Below are 18,950 nucleotides of genomic sequence, written 5' to 3'. Positions count from 1 at the left end.
GATCTGCCCCCGTTCGTTCTCCCCTCCCCTCCCCTCCCCGAGCCGCGCGTGGACTGCCTTCCCTGAGCAGTGGTTTTCCCAAGGCGAGGATGGGAAGTGCCGAGACCAGGCTATCTGGAGGCACATGAAAGCTGGGGGGCACACTTCTCGGACGAGCCGGCGGTGGGGGTGGGGGTGGGGGGACAGCATCGTTTTTTCACTGGCGAAAGTGACACCAGATCGGAGGTTTGATTAATGGCGTTACCTTCACGGGGACTTTTCGTCCGGCATTTTGACATATGCAAGTCTTTTGTGTAGTTGGTGAAATTCAAGATATTCATGCCTTTTTTTATTTCTTTTTCTTTTTCTGAAGCAGCCGATAATCTGCTTGGGTGCTGGATTAGGGAGGCTGCGCTATTTTACTCTCATGAAAGCCCAGACCACACAAAATTAAGTGACTTAAAAGTTTTAAAAAAAAAAATTCTCCTTTTTACATAACTTTTTAATGACCCCCTTCCACTGAACTGCTGAAATACAAATACGTTTGTTCATGTTTTAATGAGTTCTCCACTAAAACAACACGGGGGGGGGGGGGGAAACAAACCCACGGCAGAAAGTTGAATGCCAATGTTATTGTGACTCACGTGGGCTTCAGAAATGGAGGTGCTGCTCAGGAAAAAGATGGGGTGGCTTGTAAGTGTCGACCTTAGGCATGAGGTGTGGAAAGCAGCCTGTGCCTGCGATTTTGGCGTCTCCCTCGGAAGGCCCTCCGGCTGCCGGCGGCCTGCAGCCCCTGTCCTGGGTGGGGGGGCCCCGCTTTCTCCTGCTCAGCACCTTTGGGAGAGCGGAGCATTCAGTGCAGCAAAGCTCGTCATTTGGCTGCAAACAATGCTTTTCTATCGCATCCTGGTGAGCCCTGCTGTGGCTCTGAAGATGTAGGGCAATTGCAGTTTTACAGGATCTTCTGAACGTGTTTAGGAGGATTTCTGTACATTGGGGTACATCTTTCTTTTTTTTTTTAATTAAACTGACTTTCATTTATGAAAACGTAGGCCACTCCATTCTTTGGTGTCATGGGCTTGGCTTTTTTTCAGAAATCTTGTAGTCATGGACAGGATCTGTGAGAATACCTGGATGCTGTTTTCCTTATTCCTGTGGTCCTCTTTCTGCTTTTGGATGTGTGAGACCCGCCTCACGCATCTGGGGGTTCGCGGGAGAGCTGCATGTGGTGGTGGTGGTGGTGGGGGAAGGCCGGACTAAGTCTGTAGAGCAAGTGAGGGTATTCCCGGGAGCTGTTTTGGATACGCTGAAGTGTCCTGGCACCAGGCGGGGGTGTGTAGGGCCATGTGTGCATCTGGGCTCCTCCTCACCTCCTCGCACTAGCCCATCTGGACCTGCCCCCTGGCTGTGTGGCTGAGGTTCTTTCCGCCCCCCAAACCTCTTGGATGAGGACTTCCGACTTCCGGAATGCAGACCAGGCCCAGGCCTTCCCCGCCCCCCTCAGCCAGACCCCTGGCCATTTTCCTGGGAAGGGAAGGCCACATGGCAGATAAGGCTGTGTCCTGGCAGCCTCCTCTCCGTCTTCTGCCCAGATGTCAGAATTTTGAAAATTTCCGTCTGAGATGCGGTTGGTGTGGAGCAGACAGGGCCTCATAGGGGTGGGGGTGGGGGTCCCAGTGGGCACTGGTCTGGTCCCTCCAGTAATTTGAGGGCGGTAGGTAGGGAGGGGACCCCTTTGGGGTCTCAGGGAGGCCCAGGGCCTGGGCCACTAGCTCTGCCACACCTGGAACAGGCGATGCCTCAGACTTCTTTGCAAGAGGGCAGGTGGTCAGCAGAGAGAGTCCATCAGAATGACCTGCCCTGCTTGGGCCCGGCCGCTGTGCCCTCCAGGGTCCAGCAACAGCCCCGAGCCCTGCTGGCTGCAGGAATTTGGTGGGGAAATGCACTGGGACCTGGATGGCGGCCCTCGGATCTGTCCTAACCCTTCGTGGCCCCGGGAGGACCGTCCTCCTAAGGCGTGACTGGCTGGGCCGGTCTCCCCCCTGCCGTCCGGCCCTCTGCCCCGCACTCATCACTCCCTGTGTTGGGGGAACTTCATGGAGCCTCTTGCTGAGCCTTAAAGCGTCATCCAGTCACAGATCGTGTTCTTCACCAAGAACGGATTCCTCCCCCCCCGCCCCCCCCCCCCTGCTCCCCCCCTCTCCCCGCCTCGCCGCGGTTGTTATTTTCTCTTGGATCCAATAAATTAAAAATTGATGGCAGCTCAGAATGTGTTGTGCTCCGCGGAGTGCGCGTGCCGGTTGCGTTTCCGCGTGGTCGCCTGGAGTCCGGGCCCCTCCCTGAAGGTTCCGGGAGGGACAGAAGCCGCCCCTCCGCAGATACTCATTCGGAAATGGGCGCGGGTCTCAGGACGCAGGTGTGGAGGCTCCCGCCGGGTGCCGAGCTGGCTGGGTGGATGCTGCACAGTCCTTGTAAACACGGGTCCCCGTCAGGGTGGCGGCGGTGACGTGGGTGGCACACGATTTTAAGATCCTTGCACCCCTCCCCCCACATCCATCCCTGTATCCCCCGCACCCCCCACCCCCATTCCTGAGAGAGTAATTCTGTGTATGTTCCTCCCGGATTGTGGCTTAGCCATGGAAGACAGGGGGTTGGGTTTGAATCACTGCAGGGTGAGGGGCACGCAGTCCAGTGATGCATGTGCGGGGATGCTCCTGGGACCCCAGGCGCCCGCTCCCCCCCTACCCCCCAGAATTCCCGGGAGGGCAGGTGCAGGGGCAGTTGTTAGAGACCCACCCTGTGGGCAGGGCCCAGGGGATCCTGCGTGGGGGGGATCACCGGCCAGGTAAGGCCCAGCTAAGCCCGAGCAGCCGCTGGGGGCCTGTCGGCAGCCTGGCTGGGCCCGAGTTAACCCTGTCTCTCCCTTTCCGTCTGCTGCCCAAATTCCTTCGCAGCCCAGCTGAGGCGCGGGAGAGTTTGTCTTAGGATCAAGTGCTTCCCCCGTGCACTTAATGTCCATTATTATTTGTGAATCCTGACTTCATTGCTTCTAAATGCATTCACCAGCTGGGAGGAGGCCCTGCCTTGTAAATAAAATGCGGTTTTGTTGTAAAAGAGGGTGAACGTGCTTCGTGTGTGTCTGTAAATATGTACTGTTTGGCCGTGCACTTCAGGATTTAACCTTTCGGGACCCACCCCAGGCCGATGTGTGCCTTTGGGACAGCGCCCTGGGCATCCATCCCTCTCTCCTCTTAACGAATCAGACAGTGTGGCCATCTCTCTACCTTATTCGGCCCACAACAGTGAGTGCAACTGTGTTTTCCAGGGCTGCCCGACTCGGGGAGCTTCCCAGCACAGCCCCCAGCCCCCCGGAGGGCACACCTCCGCTTTCACGGGGCCCAGGTTGGCCCCGGCAAGGCAGGGGCTGGTCTGCAGGGCCCCGGTATTCAAAAAGCTGCCTTGGTTTGACGGTGTCTTTTATCTTTCCTGGTGCTGTCTCGTCTCTGGGTGGCAGTTGGGACCGCTCTGCCTGCCAGGCACAGGCTGGTTCTCCGAGGCGGTACCGAGCTGTGCGGCTGGGCGCCCACCAGACAGAGGAAGCAGGGTTCCGAGGGGCCAGGCGTGGCCCCACTCGGCCCTTCTCTAAGCCTGGCCAGGTGCCTCTCTCTCCTTTTATTTCTCCCATCAGTGATGCAGTTCTGAGAAGGGACGCACACACGCGCTCCGCACACCTAGCTTGGTATCCGCCTGCCAGCGGAAATGAAACCACAGCCTGACGTTGGGGTGTCTCCCAAGGCCTTGGGTGTGAAGTTTTAAGGCTGAGGAGGCCGTCTTGGTCTACCCGCTCTGACCCAGACAGTCAGCAGTTTGGGGGTGCCATTGCCACGGTCCTGGGAAGTGTCTCCTGCGGCAGGCCCCACGCCCCAGGAGGCGGGGAGAGGGAGCCCCATGGTCGGGCGGGGTGAATGCCCTCTTCACTTGGAGTTTTACTTTCAACACTGGAAGTGGGGGGAGGGAGGCTTTCAGGTGGGTGTTTCCTGGCCTCCTGGCCTCCCCCGGAGGCGCTGAGCTGGACCCTGGGTCAGGAGGTGGGCATGGAGCTCAGAGCTGTCAGTGGCTCCCCAGTGGGCCTGGCTGCCCGGGTGGGATGGCTGTGAGGGGACTGGAGGCAGAACCGTGAACTGCCGCGCAGCGAATGGAGTGGGAGACTTTCAAACTCAGTGGCTGGGCCTCGCGGGGCTGGCGCAGGAGGAAGGGGAAGGCAGAGACCGCTCAGTCCAGGAAGGCTTACAGATGTTACAAAAAAAACATCTGGGGCGGGGCAGGGAGGACCAGGAAGACAGAACTGGTGCACAGACGGGAGGGAGAGGGCAGCATGCTTGCGAACAGCGCGTGCGACCCTTGCTAATTTTTAAATGAGCCCGTGTTTCTTTCGAATTACAACAGGATTTGAAATTACGTAGCTTCCCTGCCCCCTCCTCCCCCCCAGCAGAGAGAGCGGTGTGCTTCCTAGAACTGCACAGGGGAGCCAGGGACCAGGCTGAAAAAGTTCACGAAAGCAAAGCACACAGCAAGGAAGGGAAGCCAGAGGTGACACGGACAGCAGGAGGCCGCCTGGCCCCCTGGCGATGCTGGGGACCGAGCACCAGCCTCCTTCATCCTTGCCTTACGTTATCACACGGCCTGAGTGACAGGCCCGGCGCCCGCCCGCCTGGGCAGGCCCGCCTCTCGCCAGGGGACAGGGGCCGCCCACCCTGCCCACCGCGAACTCACCCGTTTCATTTGCATTCTCAATTTCATTTTGTCCTTTTCCTTTTTCCTCTTTCAGATCATTTCCTTTGTGCCTCTCTCTCTTTTAACAAAACAATATTTTGACACCCTCCTCCCATGTATCAGAGTCCTTCTCTAGACATGGCGCAGAGTCCGCCCTGATATTTCTAAAGAGCTGTTTTCACAGCCCTCTCCTTTGGCTCTGAAATTATGTATATGTAATTGGTAATTAAAGGTGTGAGCTTTTCAATACAAACAGTATTGCTCAATGTTAGATCATTAAAGGGAAAAGAGGCTCCGAATAATTACCTTTTTCCGTCCCGACGAACGGTTCACGGGAACCCAGGCCGCCCCCTCCCCGCCGCCCCCCCCTGGAACCGCATGGGGTGGGAGGGTGGCAATTCCATTTTCACCGGAGCAAGGCATCTTTTCATAAAACCAATTGGTAAATTAATTACGTAGCATTGTCTTCCAACTCCTTTCCAAGCTGCCTCCCTTTTCTTCTTAAAGCGGAATGAATGGTTTCTGGGGCGGGCCTTGTGAAAGGTGCCTCTCGAACCTTCCAGGGTCTTGCTGCTGGAGGGAAGCAGGCGCCGGTTTAGGCTCTCCTCACCTGCGGGGTGTTTCTGTGGGGCCCCGTTTCGAATGCGTGCCTACGTTCCGTTCATGGGAGGCTCAGTCTGCTTTCCTAGAGCCCCAGGCAGGATCTCAGACGCCCGCCTCCCTTCTCAGCGGGACCTACTCGAGGGCCCACACGCTCATGTTTCATACGTGTTCCGTGCCGGGTTCCGACGACCGTGGACTCAGTCCTGCACGCGGACGCGCACAGGCCCCGAAAGAAGCCCGCGCACGGAAAACACAGAGCAGGGATTTACGTGTAGGATGAGAGATGCCACAGGATTTTCCCCTGAAATTATCTGTTCTTTGGCTCGGGCCCGCTGATCACTTCACAGCCACGGAATGTGTTTCCTCCCTTCCCTTCCTTCCCTCTGTGCTCCTGCGGTTTTCCCGATCCTTCCTAACCGGCTCACAGCTTAACATGTACCTCCCCCTCCCCCCATGTCCCACCTCTGAGGACCCCAACACGCGTGCCATCTTCCCGACCACTCCGACCGGAGGGAGGGCGCAGCTCCGTGTCCACGTCCCTGATTTATGACACCGAGTCTCCCAGTGCCCCCCGAGGGGGTTGCCGCTTTCTGAGGTATTTATTGGTTTCAAAATACTTGTGTCCTATGCCCCTTACAAAAAAAAATAAAAATACGGAAGTGTATCAGCTGCTAAAGAAATGGGAAAATGTACGAAACCCATTGAAAGTGTGGTTTGTCATCTGCCAAGAAATGCCTCTGGAATCTGAAGGATTTTTTCCCCTTTTCTTTTTCTGGGAGCGAGAGTGACACCAACAGGCACGCGGGACAGGGGCGGCTGGCAGGTGCTGGGAAACCTACTGGGCGACGGTCTGACCCGTGCGGGTGCTGGGGACGGCCCGCGGCCCCTCGGTCGCAGCCCCGCAGCCCCACAGCCCCGCAGGGTCCCTTCCCTTCCCTTCCCTTCCCTTCCCTTCCCTTCCCTTCCCTTCCCTTCCCTTCCCTTCCCTTCCCTTCCCTTCCCTTCCCTTCCCTTCCCTTCCCTTCCCTTCCCTTCCCTTCCCTTCCCTTCCCTTCCCTTCCCTTCCCGGCCTTGCTCTTCCTTTTGATATTTCTCTTGGAACCGACACTCACTTGTTGCTGGGCACGTGGGCTCCTTTCTCTCAGCAGGCCTGGGCCTCTGACGGCCGCCTGCCTTTCTGTCTTCTCTTCTGGTGTGCCGCCAGGTCTCAGGTAGAGGAATGCAAGTCAGACTCGCATGAATGGGGAAGCCATGAATGAAAGGTGGAGGCCAGGGGGGCGGCAGGGAGAGCCCCCGCCGGGCCAGAGGGCTCTGGGTCTTGGCTCTCAGCCTTGGCTGCCCATCGGCATCACCTGGGAGCTTCAACCACAGCCACCACCGGGCGTTTGGCTCCCAGGGTCCTTGGCCTGGGCGTGGAAGGTTTTCCAAGATCCCCAGGTGACTCTCAGATGTTGCAAATTTCGAGGGACACGCGCCCCATCTGGGATGGATGGCTGAATCGCTTGTGAAACCAGCACGTGTGTTCGGACGCTGTGGGTGGGGGTGGGGGTTGGCAGAGAATCCACTAGGAAGCAGTAAGGTCAGCCCTGCTTCAGCCACAAGCTCAGGGAGCCATGCCGTTGCTCCCGGACCCTCGGTCTGTCCATCTGTCGCCCACCTTCGGGATGGTGCACCCCTGCCCCCGGGAGTCCGGGGGAGGATGTGGCGAGCTCTGGCGTCCCGCAGCGGAGGGGGCCTGCCTGCAGGTGGGGACGGGGTGGAATGCAGGCTGGGTGCTTGTGACTGCCTAAGCCCATCTCTGTCTTCTCTGCCCCCCTCTCCTTTCTCTCTGCAGCGGAGGCTGACCATGTGGAGGCTGCCATCCTTGAAGAAGACGAGGGTCTGGACATAGAGGAGCCCAGCGGCCTGGGGCTGTTGGTGGGTGGCCCCGACCCTGACCTGCTCACCTGTGGACAGTGTCAGATGAATTTCCCCCTGGGGGACATCCTGGTTTTTATAGAGCACAAGAAGAAGCAGTGTGGCGGCAGCCTGGGTACCTGCTATGACAAAGGCCTGGACAAGGGCAGCCCGCCGCCCTCCTCACGCTCCGAGCTCAGGAAAGTGTCCGAGCCGGTGGAGATCGGGATCCAAGTCACCCCCGATGAAGATGACCACCTGCTCTCGCCCACGAAAGGCATTTGCCCCAAGCAGGAGAACATGGCAGGTATGACACGTCGCACTCGCCCGGCCGCTGCACAAGCCACCTCCCGTGTCCCATGCCCACCTTCACCCCTGGCTGTGTCAGGTGCCGGTGCCGGGATGGCCTCCGGGCCACCCGCTGGGCTCGCCCTTTCCGAAGGTCCACCGTCCAGGTGACACTCAGGGGGAGACGGGCCCAGGGTTCAGGGCGGCCCGACTGGCTGATGGTGGCTTTGCTTTCGACAAGGGGGCGCGGCACAGGTATGGCCTCGTGTACAGGTGGCCAGGAGTGCAGAACGGGAGCCTGGAAGTCTGGCTGGCCCTCACGGTGTGGTGGTTCATAGCTTCGTCTCTGGCTTTGGAGCCCTCGCCTTGGGTTGGAATCTGTGCTTCACAACTTGGCCTGATCCGTGTCCGCATCTGTGAAATGGAGCCTGTGACACCTCTTTCCTTAGGGTTGTTGTGAGCTGGGGGGACTGCATGGGGGCAGTCCCTGGAGGGCACTTATGAATGGGGTTGCTCCTTTTCTCCCCCTCCTCTCTCTGGCCTCCGTTTCCCATTTGTGCAAAGAGGCTCCTTCTGCCACGGCTTTGTCCCCGTGGGTAGGTCTGGGAAGGGCTTGTGGGCACTTGCTGGAGCACTGTGCCCATCGGGGAGGTTGGGCATGCCCTTTGGTCCGCCGACTGAGCTGGCCACCTGGACCACTGGTTCTTTCCGCCTGAACAACAGGTATGGGGCTTGTGGTCTCCGGCCAGTCTGCTCATCACGTGGTTTTGCATGAGTCCCTCTCTCCAGGCCCTGGCCATGGTCTGCTAGATCCTCTTTCATGGGGCCCAGGCTCTGTGCAAACCAGAGTGCTTGCTCTGGCTCATCCTTCTGAGCCCAGGAGACCTCGGGGACAAAGGAGGGCTCTGGCTGGCTCGTGTCCCCGAGAGCGGCAGCCTGTCCCACAGCCATATGGCATCAGATTGGGTGCAGATGAGGGTTCGAATCCTGATGGTTGGCTTTGGACAAGTCGCTCCTGGACCCCCGCCTCAGTTTCCCCATCGGTCAGCAGGAGTGATGACACTGGCAAGCCTGCATGAGGATTACACGAACAGCGGCTCCGTGAATGCTTTGCCAGTGGAATTTTTCTTTGGGGCGGTCCCCTCTGTGCTGTGGTGTGCAAGTAGGTGTGGGTGGCCGGCTGGGAAAGTGTGCGGATCCGTCTCCGCCATGTTTTGGTCATGGAAGCTAGTGGGGAGGTTGGAGGGACTGAGGCTTTGGTGCCCCTTGGAGGGTGAGCCAGGTAAGCCCACAGGTGAGATGGATGGGTGTGTGTGCAGAGATCCCCCCCCTGCCACCAGGAGGCAGTGGGTACGGTAATACAGCAAGCCCAGCTTCTCTGTAGCAGCCATGTGATTGTGGGCCTCACTTTGCCCATCTGTAAAATGGGATCAGTGAGCTAGCTCTCTCTTGTGGAGAGACTGTGGTGGTCTGCGCTGGGGACACTGGCCTGTGGGCCTTGCCTTCGGGTGGGTGTGTGTCCCAGCAGGAGAGCTCCCACACTCCTATGGCACCAAGGGCGCTGAGGAAAATGTCCCAGGCCATGGTCACGGAGACCCTAGCTTTCGAGTTCCGTGCAGATCTGAGTGGTGCTTCCTGCGTTGAGTCTGAGAACAGTGCTGGGTCCCTTTGTCTGTACCGTTGAGGTCCCCACCCTTTCTTTTCTCAATCGGATGCGCGAAGATTGTTCTCCCCAGCGGTACAAGCGCCTGGCATCGGTGCCCACCGACCCCCCCCCCCCCGGGGGGCTCAGCAGGGGGCCGGCTTCCTGCTTTCCCCAGAAGCCCTCTGAGTCCGCATTTCAGGTGGCGGGTGCTTCCCAGGGAGAGGCTGCCGACCACGGAGGGTGTGTGTGTTTAAGAAAGCGGCTCAATATGATTTCATAGAAGGCCACACTAATCTCCAAGGCACGGTGTCTCCCTCCCCTACACCCTCCCCCCCTTTGGTTGCAGGTGGTAATACAGCGGCAGCCTCCAATGTTTTTGCTTTATGTGACCAAAGGTATTCTCGGCCTTTTCTGCTCAGCGACAGGACGAATGGCTTTCTCCATTCCTGAAGAAACATGTGAAACAATCCCTTCGAAGGCTAAAGAGATGTGTCTGTGCAGAGCATTTAAAGTGGGATTTTGATCAAGGGCACAAAACAGTCTCCATGCCCTGCCAGCCGGAGACGGCCGTCCGTTCGACAGCCCGCCTCGCTCTTCTCTCTCTTGTCCCCCCCATTTTCCCCTTTTCCCTTCCTACTTTGGCACCAACTTCTTTTTTATTATTATTTAATAAAAAGGGAAGATTAGAGAATAAAACTTCAGGGGCTCAAATGTATGAAGTAATTTAATATGGTGGGAGCATTAATTATTTTAGCGTAATTGAATTCTGAGGACTGCAGCGGTTGCATTTCTGTCGACAAGCCCTGTTTATTATTTCTCTGTGTAGATTAACAGTAAAGGAAACACAGATAACTTTCAGTTATTTATTGTAAAATAAATGTGTCAATTCATGTGTAAAGCAAGCTGCTCAAAGATAATTGAGCCTTTATATTTTAAGAGGGGGGCCAGGAGCCACAGGCGCTGCTCCCCCCGGCTCCCGGAACCCCGCCCAGCTGCTGCCCCTGCCACTGGCTCCGCTGGCCGTGCCCAGGCCTCTCCGGTGGCTGTTCATTCTTGGGGCCTCGCCTCTGGCTTGGTGTCCGAGGTGAGGTGCTCGCGGTGGCCAGGGGCACGGTGACTTTCCTGGGGGCAGTCTGCGTGTTGTCCCCCTCGCTGCCAGGTGCTTCTGGAAGCTATGATCCGGAAATGGATGGGCAGGGCTGGCTTGTAACTGTTCGGGGTCCCTTCCACTCCTGTGGGCATCCCCAGTGAGAACTATGTTGGGATTCTGTCCGTCATCGCTCCAGGGCGGGACTTGGGATCACCCTTTCTTGGACAGTCATTCTGGGGATGGGTAGGAAAGGATTCGTTACTATTCCTTTTTATTATTATTATTTTTTTAATGGTAGAGAAATAGGAGAATGGAAGGGGGAAGTTTCTGAAGCTTTGTCTCTTGAGGGCATTCATTCATTCAAACATCCGTCCATCCGTTCATTCATTCAGCAACTGAGCGCCTACTGCCCTTCCCCCTGGTGGTGGAGTCCTAGGGGCCCGGAGCGTGTGGGAGGATGGCCATCAGGGCTGCTGCTCTCTTCCGCGTGGGGAACGTGGCCAGAGTGTGGGCGGGTAGGGTCCCTGCCCTTGATGTGTGGAGCTACCGGCCCAGGCCCTGCTCCCTGAGCGTCCACTCTGGGAGAGGAGGTCCGTGGTGTGTGTGTCCCAACTGGGGACAGAGAGGTGAAGCTGGTCACGGTGAGGACCTTGGCTTAGAGGCCCGAGTCGGAGGAAGGCATCTGATGCTGGTACCCGCCAGCCGATGGAGGAGTTCTTCCCTTTCTTAAGATCCCTTCCTGCGGCCTCTCCCTGCCTCTCAGGTTTCTGATGGAGCCCAGGACGCATCCGTCAAGGGGAGATGAGACCCTGGGAGGGGCCAGCAGGAGGTCCCAGGGTTTGCACAGAGCAGGGGTCCCTGAGCCGCTGTCTGGGGTGGGCGTTTTGAGGAGGAGTGAGGAGAACGGGAGATTAAGGGGCTGTGGGGCTTGTGGCCTGCTGCCTGGAAAAGCACCCAGGCCAGATGCGTGCCACCCGGCTGCCTGCCGGCCTTGCTAAGCTGCAGTGCCCGCATCGGGGACATACCTGACAGTAATGGTGACTTTAAGTGGCATGTGCTACACATGTGAGCGCCCTCCCCCTGCCCCAGCCCCATCGTTTCCTGGGGTGCTGAGAATCCCGCCATCAGAAACAACTTCAGAACCACTGTGGTGCCGTCGTCTGCGTCCCCAGCCTGCCGGCCCCCATCCTGTTCCCACTGCTGTCCCGGGGCGATGCGCTCACGGTGTGCCGCCCCGGGAGGGTCTCGGGGGCCGAAGGGGCCAGGGCTCGCTTGGGCATTGGCTGGACCCAGGAAAGTCAAGTCACTTTTCTGGGCCTCAGTTTCCACGTCTGCACCTACTTCCCAGCACGCGTCCAGCTGGCGGTAGACGACGGAAAGGGGGAGGCTTTGAGAAAGCCACGCTCGGGAGGGCGTGGACCCTGCTTGGTGCACGAGGTGTTTGCTCTCCTCAGTGGACGTCTTGGAAGTGTACCGTGGCTCTCTCAGCCACGTCCTCGCCATCCCTCCTTCGAGTTCCCATCTCACAGCCACGGGAGGGGAGGCTCTTGATCACAGGTCACGGGTTCTTGCGTGCTCTCCCCTCTTCCACAACCAAATGAAGCTATAACGGGAGGAATGAGCCGTCAGCCGTCACTCAGAGCTTTGCCTTTTGCCTTCACTTCCTCCTCCCCCCAGACCCCAAATGTCAGGTTTCTGGAGACAGGCAGGAGACAGGCAGCGGGTGACAGGAGGTGGCAGCTCCCCCTGGGCTGGAGGTGGCAGGCAGTTCCTCGCCCGCCCACAAGTCTTCACCCGGAACCCCGAAGGCCAGGGTGGGCCTGGGTGGAGGGCGGTGCAGGCAGCAGGCAGGGCGCGGACAGGGGGTTCAGTTTGGCATCCCGGTGACCCATTGCAGGACAAAATGCACTGGGGAAAAAGGGCGCCTCATCAGCTGGAGGATTTTCATGCCGCTCTGAGACTTCGTTTCAGACTTTTAAAAATAAATAAAATAAGTGCGGGGGAAAAAAAATTAGCTTGGCCGGTGGCAGACGAAATAACTTGCTTGTGCTGGAAACTCGAGATAAACTCACTTGCAGGTTGTCTTGAAAAACTTGCATTTGATATATTTCGAGTTGTTATTTTCCCTCCAAATTAAGATTGGTTAAATCCATGTGTGTTGTGGCATGGATTATCTTTTTCTATTATTAAATCGTGACAGCTAATTATTAGCTCTGTCTACACCAAGGAAGAGGGGAGTGCTCTGTCAGAGGGATGTGGCCTGGGCCCAGGCTGCGATGCTGACTGCCCCCTCTGCCCTCCCCCGCCCCCCACCCCCCTACCCCCCCGAGCTTGGGCAGGGTTGGTGGGTGGAGGGGAGGAGTGGGCCTGCCTGGTAACCACACTAGGCTGGATGCTTTTCTTGGGTAGAAATAGTTAGCAACACCGAAACAGATACCTGTAACTCCACTTTGAAATTAGACATTCCTAACCCTACTTTAAACTGGGGTTCAGAGAGGTTAAGGGACTTGCCCAAGGTCACACAGCAAAGTGGAATCAGAGTTGGGTCAGCCTGGCGTCCTGGGATCACACAGGGATGGAAGCTTTTAGGGGGAGGTCGGCAGAGCCATTGGAGGCAGGCACTACCTCTAGACCCCATCCAAGGTGGTCCTGGTAGCTGGTCCCAGGCGTGATCCTTGCCCATATGGCCAGGAGCTCTCAGGCTCCCAGAGACCCTGGCCCACACACAGTCTGCGTACTTCCTGGTGAAGGCTGTGGAGAGGCGGGGGCAGGAAGAAGAGCAATAGAACGTGAATTCAGGCAGACCCGGGCTGGGGTTCTGGTTTTGCCAGTGACTGGTCTGATCTTCAGCTCTCCGAGTCTCCGTTGCCTGTAAAATGGAGATCATCCTTCTTATCTTTCGGACTTCTCGTCGGTGTGATTTAGACAACTGATGCAAATACTAGGTCCTCGTGATCGTCAGTTGTTAATGACACTGAGTCACCAGTGGGATGCAAAGCAGGGTTCTGGCCTGCCGACCCGCCCGGAAGGACCTCATCGCCACCCCTCCCGTTCTTCCCTGTGGGGAGACTTGTTGGAGCTTGTGTCCCTGGTCCTGGCAGGGCTGAGTCCAGACCCCAGGGATGTTGAGTCAGGACAGGTGGCCTTTTGCCACACCAGGCTGCCCAGCCCTGTGGCTCGAGACCAAGCATTTCTTCCCCTTGCAGAGTTCCGGTTTCCTCACCTGGAACCGGAGCACGGGGTTGCTGTCCGGCCGGCCTCCCCGGGAGGCGGTACCCCAGCTGTGTGGCCTCTGCAAACAGCGTCAGCAGCCACAGCATGTGACTGAGTGTCCACCGAGCTGTTGTGGGAAACTGTACTGAATGAAAACCAAGACAAAAGTACTGTTCAGCTATGGGGCCATTTTTTTCCTTTTCTTTTTAAGTTTGGGGCCGTAGGATCTGTGGTTTAGGTCGGTGGCTCCCACTCCGGGTCAGGAAAGAGGGAGGGAGGAGGCAGGAGGAGGGGCCTGGGCTCCGGTGGCCGGAACATAACCGGCAGCCTAGTTACTGTTATTATTATTAGGGCTTTTATTTGACAGTAAATAGTTAGCAGTTGACTTAAGTTTTTTATTAGGCATTTGACAGCTTTTTTTTCCCTTTGCTAATTTTCATGCCTGACTAATGCATACTCACCAGCTCTAGACTCTGCTAGGAGCGGGCTCCGTGCAGGAAGCTCTAGAAATAAGGCAGCCCGGTTGTCACCCCTGCGCCCTTGGGTTCATCTTTTCACGGAGGAGACAGAAAGCCTGAGTTGCTCATATTAGGATATTAATGGAGCATATGCTTTTAGAGCTTCCGATGAGCCAGTCACGGTTTGGAGGGCTTGACAAATCTTAGTCAACTTAATCCTCCTCACAACTCAACGGGTAGGTGCAAGTGTCAGCCCCACTTTGCAGAATTGAAAACCGAAGCACAGAGATGTTAAGTCACTTGCCCAAGGTCACACAGCCGGTGAACAGGGGCTCAGGGTGTAAACTCTCCAGTCACGCTCTGCTCTGTGGTGAGGCGGTGCTGCCCTGGCCATATTTCACCTTATGTTCCCACCCTCTGTCTCCGCCCCAGAGAGGTGGTAAATCAGATATGACTGTCATTTTAGAGACGAGGAAACCGAGTCACAGAGGGGGTAAGGCCTTGCACCATCACCCTGTGAGTAAGCCTAGAACCCAGGCTCCTGACTTCTGGCTGATGACCTTCACCGAGTAGCACTGGGTGATCCCTGGGTCACCTCCAGTTCGGTCACTGTCCCTTCCACAGGCTCCCTCTGCTCCCAGCCAGGCAGTGGGTGACTTCCAGTCCTTGGATGATGTGCCGTGATGGGACCTAGGGCTAGTGTGGGGTGAAAGAGCCAGGACCGTGGCCTCCACCTGTCCTCCATGCGTCTGTGGGTTTCGTGTCGATGACGTTTGTGCAAAGTCCATCTTGTTAGGGGCTGACTCCTGTGGGAGTGCTGGGTGCATGGGGTGGGGTGGGGGGAGGGCAGGCAACCTGGACTCCTAGACTGGGGAAGGTGTCCTTGCTCTGGCTGACATGCTGTGCCCTTGAGCAGACCCTCCCCCTCCCTGGGCCCCAGCTTCCTGAGCTGAAGTGTGAGAAGGTATTACCAGTGGTTTCCAACAGCTGTGAGGGCCTGGCGGGAGGGTGGGGCCTTCCATTCCAGCTTCTCACCTAAATCCCCTCCCCACCCAGCGGCCCCGGCCCACCCCCTTTCCTCACTTGTTACAGATGGGGCTCAGTAAGTTTCCTCGGAAGAAATTGGCGGCTGGAAAGGAAAGCTCTTATCCTAGACCAGTGGTTCTCAACCTTCTGGCCCTTTAAACACAGCTCCTCGTGTTGTGACCCAACCGTAAAATTATTTTCGTTGCTACTTCATAACCGTAATGTTGCTACTGTTATGAATCGTCATGTAAATATCTGATATGCAGGATGGTCTTAGGGGATCCCTGTGAAAGGGTCGTTTGACCGCCAAAGGGGTCGCGACCCACAGGTTGAGAACCGCTGTCCTAGAGGATAAACAGGGTCTCTCTCCAGCTCCCAGCTGGGCAGACTCTTTGGGAGGAATTGGTGCACTGACCCTGAGGTTGAGAGCTCAGGCTCAGGGACCTCCTGTGCCCAAGCCCCTAATGTAGGTGTGGTTTGATAGTTGATATTTTTGTTAAGAGCCCCCCCCCCCCCAATTGTATAAGCCTCAGCCCCGGTGAAATCCGGACCCACCCTAGCGCAGACACTGCTAGGTGGCGGCCAGCGACCTAAGGGGGCAGAGATGTCAGCCTTCCCTAACTGAACCCCGGGAGGGGCTCCCCATGGCAGGTGTGATCAGGGCCTGGAGGCCCCCGGCTGGGCCCAGGGTGGTGGGGCCTCTAAGCCTCGGAGTGTTTTTTTCAATGGGTTTTCTTAGGGCCCTCCAGCTGGCCTGCTGGTTTTGATGTGGAAGGGGAGGTGGTTCAGGAAGGAGGAGTCTGTGCTGTGTGTGTGTGTGTGTGTGTGTGTGAGAGAGAGAGAGAGAGAGAGAGAGAGATGGGGCAGGGGGAGGGGTGTGAGAGTGGTGGCCTGGGAGGGAGAGGTAAGACCCCTGGACGAGAGACAGGTCTGGGAAAGGCTGCCTGCTGCTGCTCAGACTCCATGGAAACTGGGACTCTAGGCTCCGCTGGGTGGAAAATAGCAACAAAACGGCCTTCCCTTTGGAGGTGGGAAGTCAGAGCCCCCAGTCCTGGTGCGGAGATGGGCAGCTTTCAGACGGACCACGAAGGCAGGGAGAACTGCCCAGCCCGGGACAGCGATGCTTGCTCAGGGCCCTTGAGCGCCTGGGCCGAGTCCCGGCAGCTTGCGGAGCCTGCTGGTTGTAGGTGTGGACACAGCCTTAGGCAGATGAATCGAGATTCAAAGGCACAAACTCACAATGCAGAGTCCTGGGCCTGGCGTCCCTAGAGCCTGGTCTGGTGGGGCTCCAGCGAGGATACCTGTCCACCCTGCAGAGTCCAGAGAACACCATTTCCTGACTTCAGGAAAGGGACTTTTTTTTTTAAAAAAAAGAAACCAACGTATTTTTTTATTGATTTCAGAGAGGAAGGGAGAGGGAGAGAAAGATAGAAACACCCATGATGAGAGAGAATCATGGATCGGCTGCCTCCTGCATGCCCCCTACTGGGGATTGAGCTGGCAACCCCGGCCACATGCCCTTGACTGGAATCGAACCCAGGACCCTTCAGTCTGTAGGCCAACGCTCTATCCACTGAGCCAAACCAGCTAGGGCAGGAAAGGGATCCTTGAAGGCACTGGAGAAAACACTGGCTTTGTTTCCACAGCTTTTTGGGGCAGAGTATGGCATCTGGAGAGTGTACCCCCAGTGGGATTCTAGGGGTCCCCCCTCCCTTGGGACTGGGGTCGGGGACTGCCTGCCCTGGGCTCAGTGTGATGGCTGGGTCTTCCTCTCCCTTAAGGAGAAACAGGGCAGACCTCTGATGACCCCTTCCCACCCCAGCCACCGGCTAAGTGGGCTGAGGTTGGTAGACCCCACAAAACTAAGCTCTCCAGGGCCGCCAGAGCGGATTCTTTTCCCTCTCCCACCAGGAGTTCAAAGCCCGCCAATTAAGCAGCCTAAACAGTGTGGTCTCCGCCCTGCATCACTGACATCATGGGCTTGTAAAACTTTCCCTGCGAAGCAGGCCACTTCATTCGCCGGGAAAAAGAAGTCTGTAATTTTCCTGACCTGGCCTTTGCTTTGGAGAGAATAGGAAAGGGAGAGAGAACTCATTTCCAGAAACAATCGGCCCCGAGAGAGCAAACAAGGTCCATCCCGTGTGGGGCCCCGGGTAGGGAGGGTAGGGAGCGCTGAGGTCCAGGACTCCCCAAACCACGTGCTGTGCGGACGAGGAGGCTGCCAAGGGCTTTGGGGCCTGGGCTGGCACGTTCCAAAACTAGGAGTCGGGGGGAGGTTGGGGAGATGGACATCAAAATCCTTCCGACTTCCAGTCGGAATCCCTCCTCCCGCTGGCATGAAACCACCTGCCTCCCGACTAATGCAGTTTCCCCCCTGCTCCGCCGGTTGCAACTTGCAAGACTCGTTCTGCCCGGGTCTGAATCTCCAGCGACCCCTCCCCCTGCCCCCTGGACCTTGCCCACCTCCTGCAAACCATCCCTTCCCCCGCGCGGGAGGGGGCCGGGACAGCTCCTCCTGCCCCGCCTGCTTGCCGGGGACTTCAGGCCCTGCCCACGAGGGGCTCGGAGCTTGGGGCCCATTAGTCTCCCTTCACTGCCAAGTCCAGGCACACAACGGCCTTTTCCTTCCCGAGGCGGGTGGAAGAGCTCAGGCGGGGGCGTGGGGGCGGCCCGCACCTCCCCATCCCCATCCCGATCCCGCACGGGAACGGCAGACACTCTGGAAACTTTGTGATTGTGCGGGGGTGGGGGGGGGGTGGTCCTTCCCTGCTGTCCGTGCCCCGCCCCTGCCCACCGGGTACCACCCCGCCTTCGGGGGGCGCGCCTGTGGCCGGTCCAGTGGCCCCGCGGGTGCGCGGCTCTGCGACCATCAGCCACCTCCTTCCTGCTCTCCAGGCCGACCCCCAAGCACGTTGATTGTGTCTTTCTGGGGCGGGAGGGCCGAGGGGGCTCCAGGCACATGCATAATTCGGGGGCTTAATGGGCCAGCTGCCGGAGGGGGGGCGAGGGGCGGGCGGAGGCGCAGCTGACCTGCCCGCGTCTGGCCTCGCAGGGACGGCGCGCTCCTTTCTTCCTCCCGTGACAGCTCCCCTCCCCCTCTGGGCCCGGGTCAGGGAGGAAGGGGGGCTGGCGAGACGTCGGGTTAGCCAAGGGGTGGGGGCTTCCTCCCTGCACCCGTGCAACTTTTGCTTTGGGGGGCGGGAGGCGTGCAGTGAATCGGATCCGCCCCAGGACCCAGGTCCTGCAGGAGCCGGGGACTCTGAATGCCCGTTTCCTGGGAGCAGCCCCCGAGGTTTTTTCCGAGCCCCGCCCCCCGGCGGCCCCCTGTAGGCCCCCAGCCCTGCTGCGCCCCGCCGAGCTCGCCCCTGGCCCCGAGCCAGCCCCTTTCCCGGGCTGGGCTGGCTGCCGCTGGAGATGGATGGAGGCGGAGACCCAAGGTCAAGGGCGGGGAGCCCGCCATCCTGGGGCCCCTTTGTGCGCATGGGGCCGCCCCTCCTCCCCCCGCCTCCCCATCCCCCGCTCAGGGGCCGCGTGCTTGGGCCCTGGCCAGTGACCGTCCCAGACCTGAGAAATGGCATTTCAGGACCCTGAACACTCCTGCCAGTAGCCCCTCCCCCAAACCGTGGCGCGCAAGGGCCTGGGGTCCTTGCTGGGGCGGCTTTCCTGGGGCGGGGGTGGGGTGGGGGTGTCCCAGGATCCCCTCTTCTCCCCCCTCTCCTCCCGCCTCCAAACGCTGAAGGGTCGTGCCTCCCTCCCCAGCTCGCGTTGGCCCAGAGCTGGGCAGGTCCCTGGACCCAGGTGAGGCGGGGCTGGAAGGTGCCTCGGGCCTGTGTGCATTTTATGTCCTACAGTCCCCGTCCAGAGGCGGTTTTCTTGGGAATCCCCCCTCCCCTCCCCGCCTTCCTCCTGCAGGAGGGGGAGCCTGCTTTTCTAGAGGGAATTCCTGGGGCTGGGATTTTAAAACACTCGACACAAGTGC

General features: G+C 58.4%; 1 protein-coding gene across 3 annotated transcripts in view; it reads left to right on the top strand.

The window, feature by feature from the left end:
- Positions 1–18,950, top strand: part of BCL11B (BCL11 transcription factor B) — a gene marked incomplete at both ends in the record, with an annotated part of 88,429 nt that overhangs the window by 6,288 nt on the left and 63,191 nt on the right. For 2 of the 3 annotated variants that reach the window (XM_081090599.1, XM_081090598.1), the window contains one exon: positions 7,190–7,558. The exons of the other annotated variant lie outside the window; for it this stretch is intronic. In XM_081090599.1, coding sequence (XP_080946725.1) covers positions 7,190–7,558 — 369 coding nt within the window. The remainder of the gene's footprint in view (positions 1–7,189; positions 7,559–18,950) is intronic. 3 annotated transcript variants of the gene reach the window in all.

This window comes from Myotis nattereri (assembly GCF_964212035.1).
Source record: "Myotis nattereri genome assembly, chromosome: 1".
Classification (NCBI taxonomy): Eukaryota; Metazoa; Chordata; class Mammalia; order Chiroptera; family Vespertilionidae; genus Myotis; species Myotis nattereri.
The sequence above is the reverse complement of the archived record's forward strand: the minus strand, read 5'-3'. Positions and strand labels throughout refer to the sequence as shown.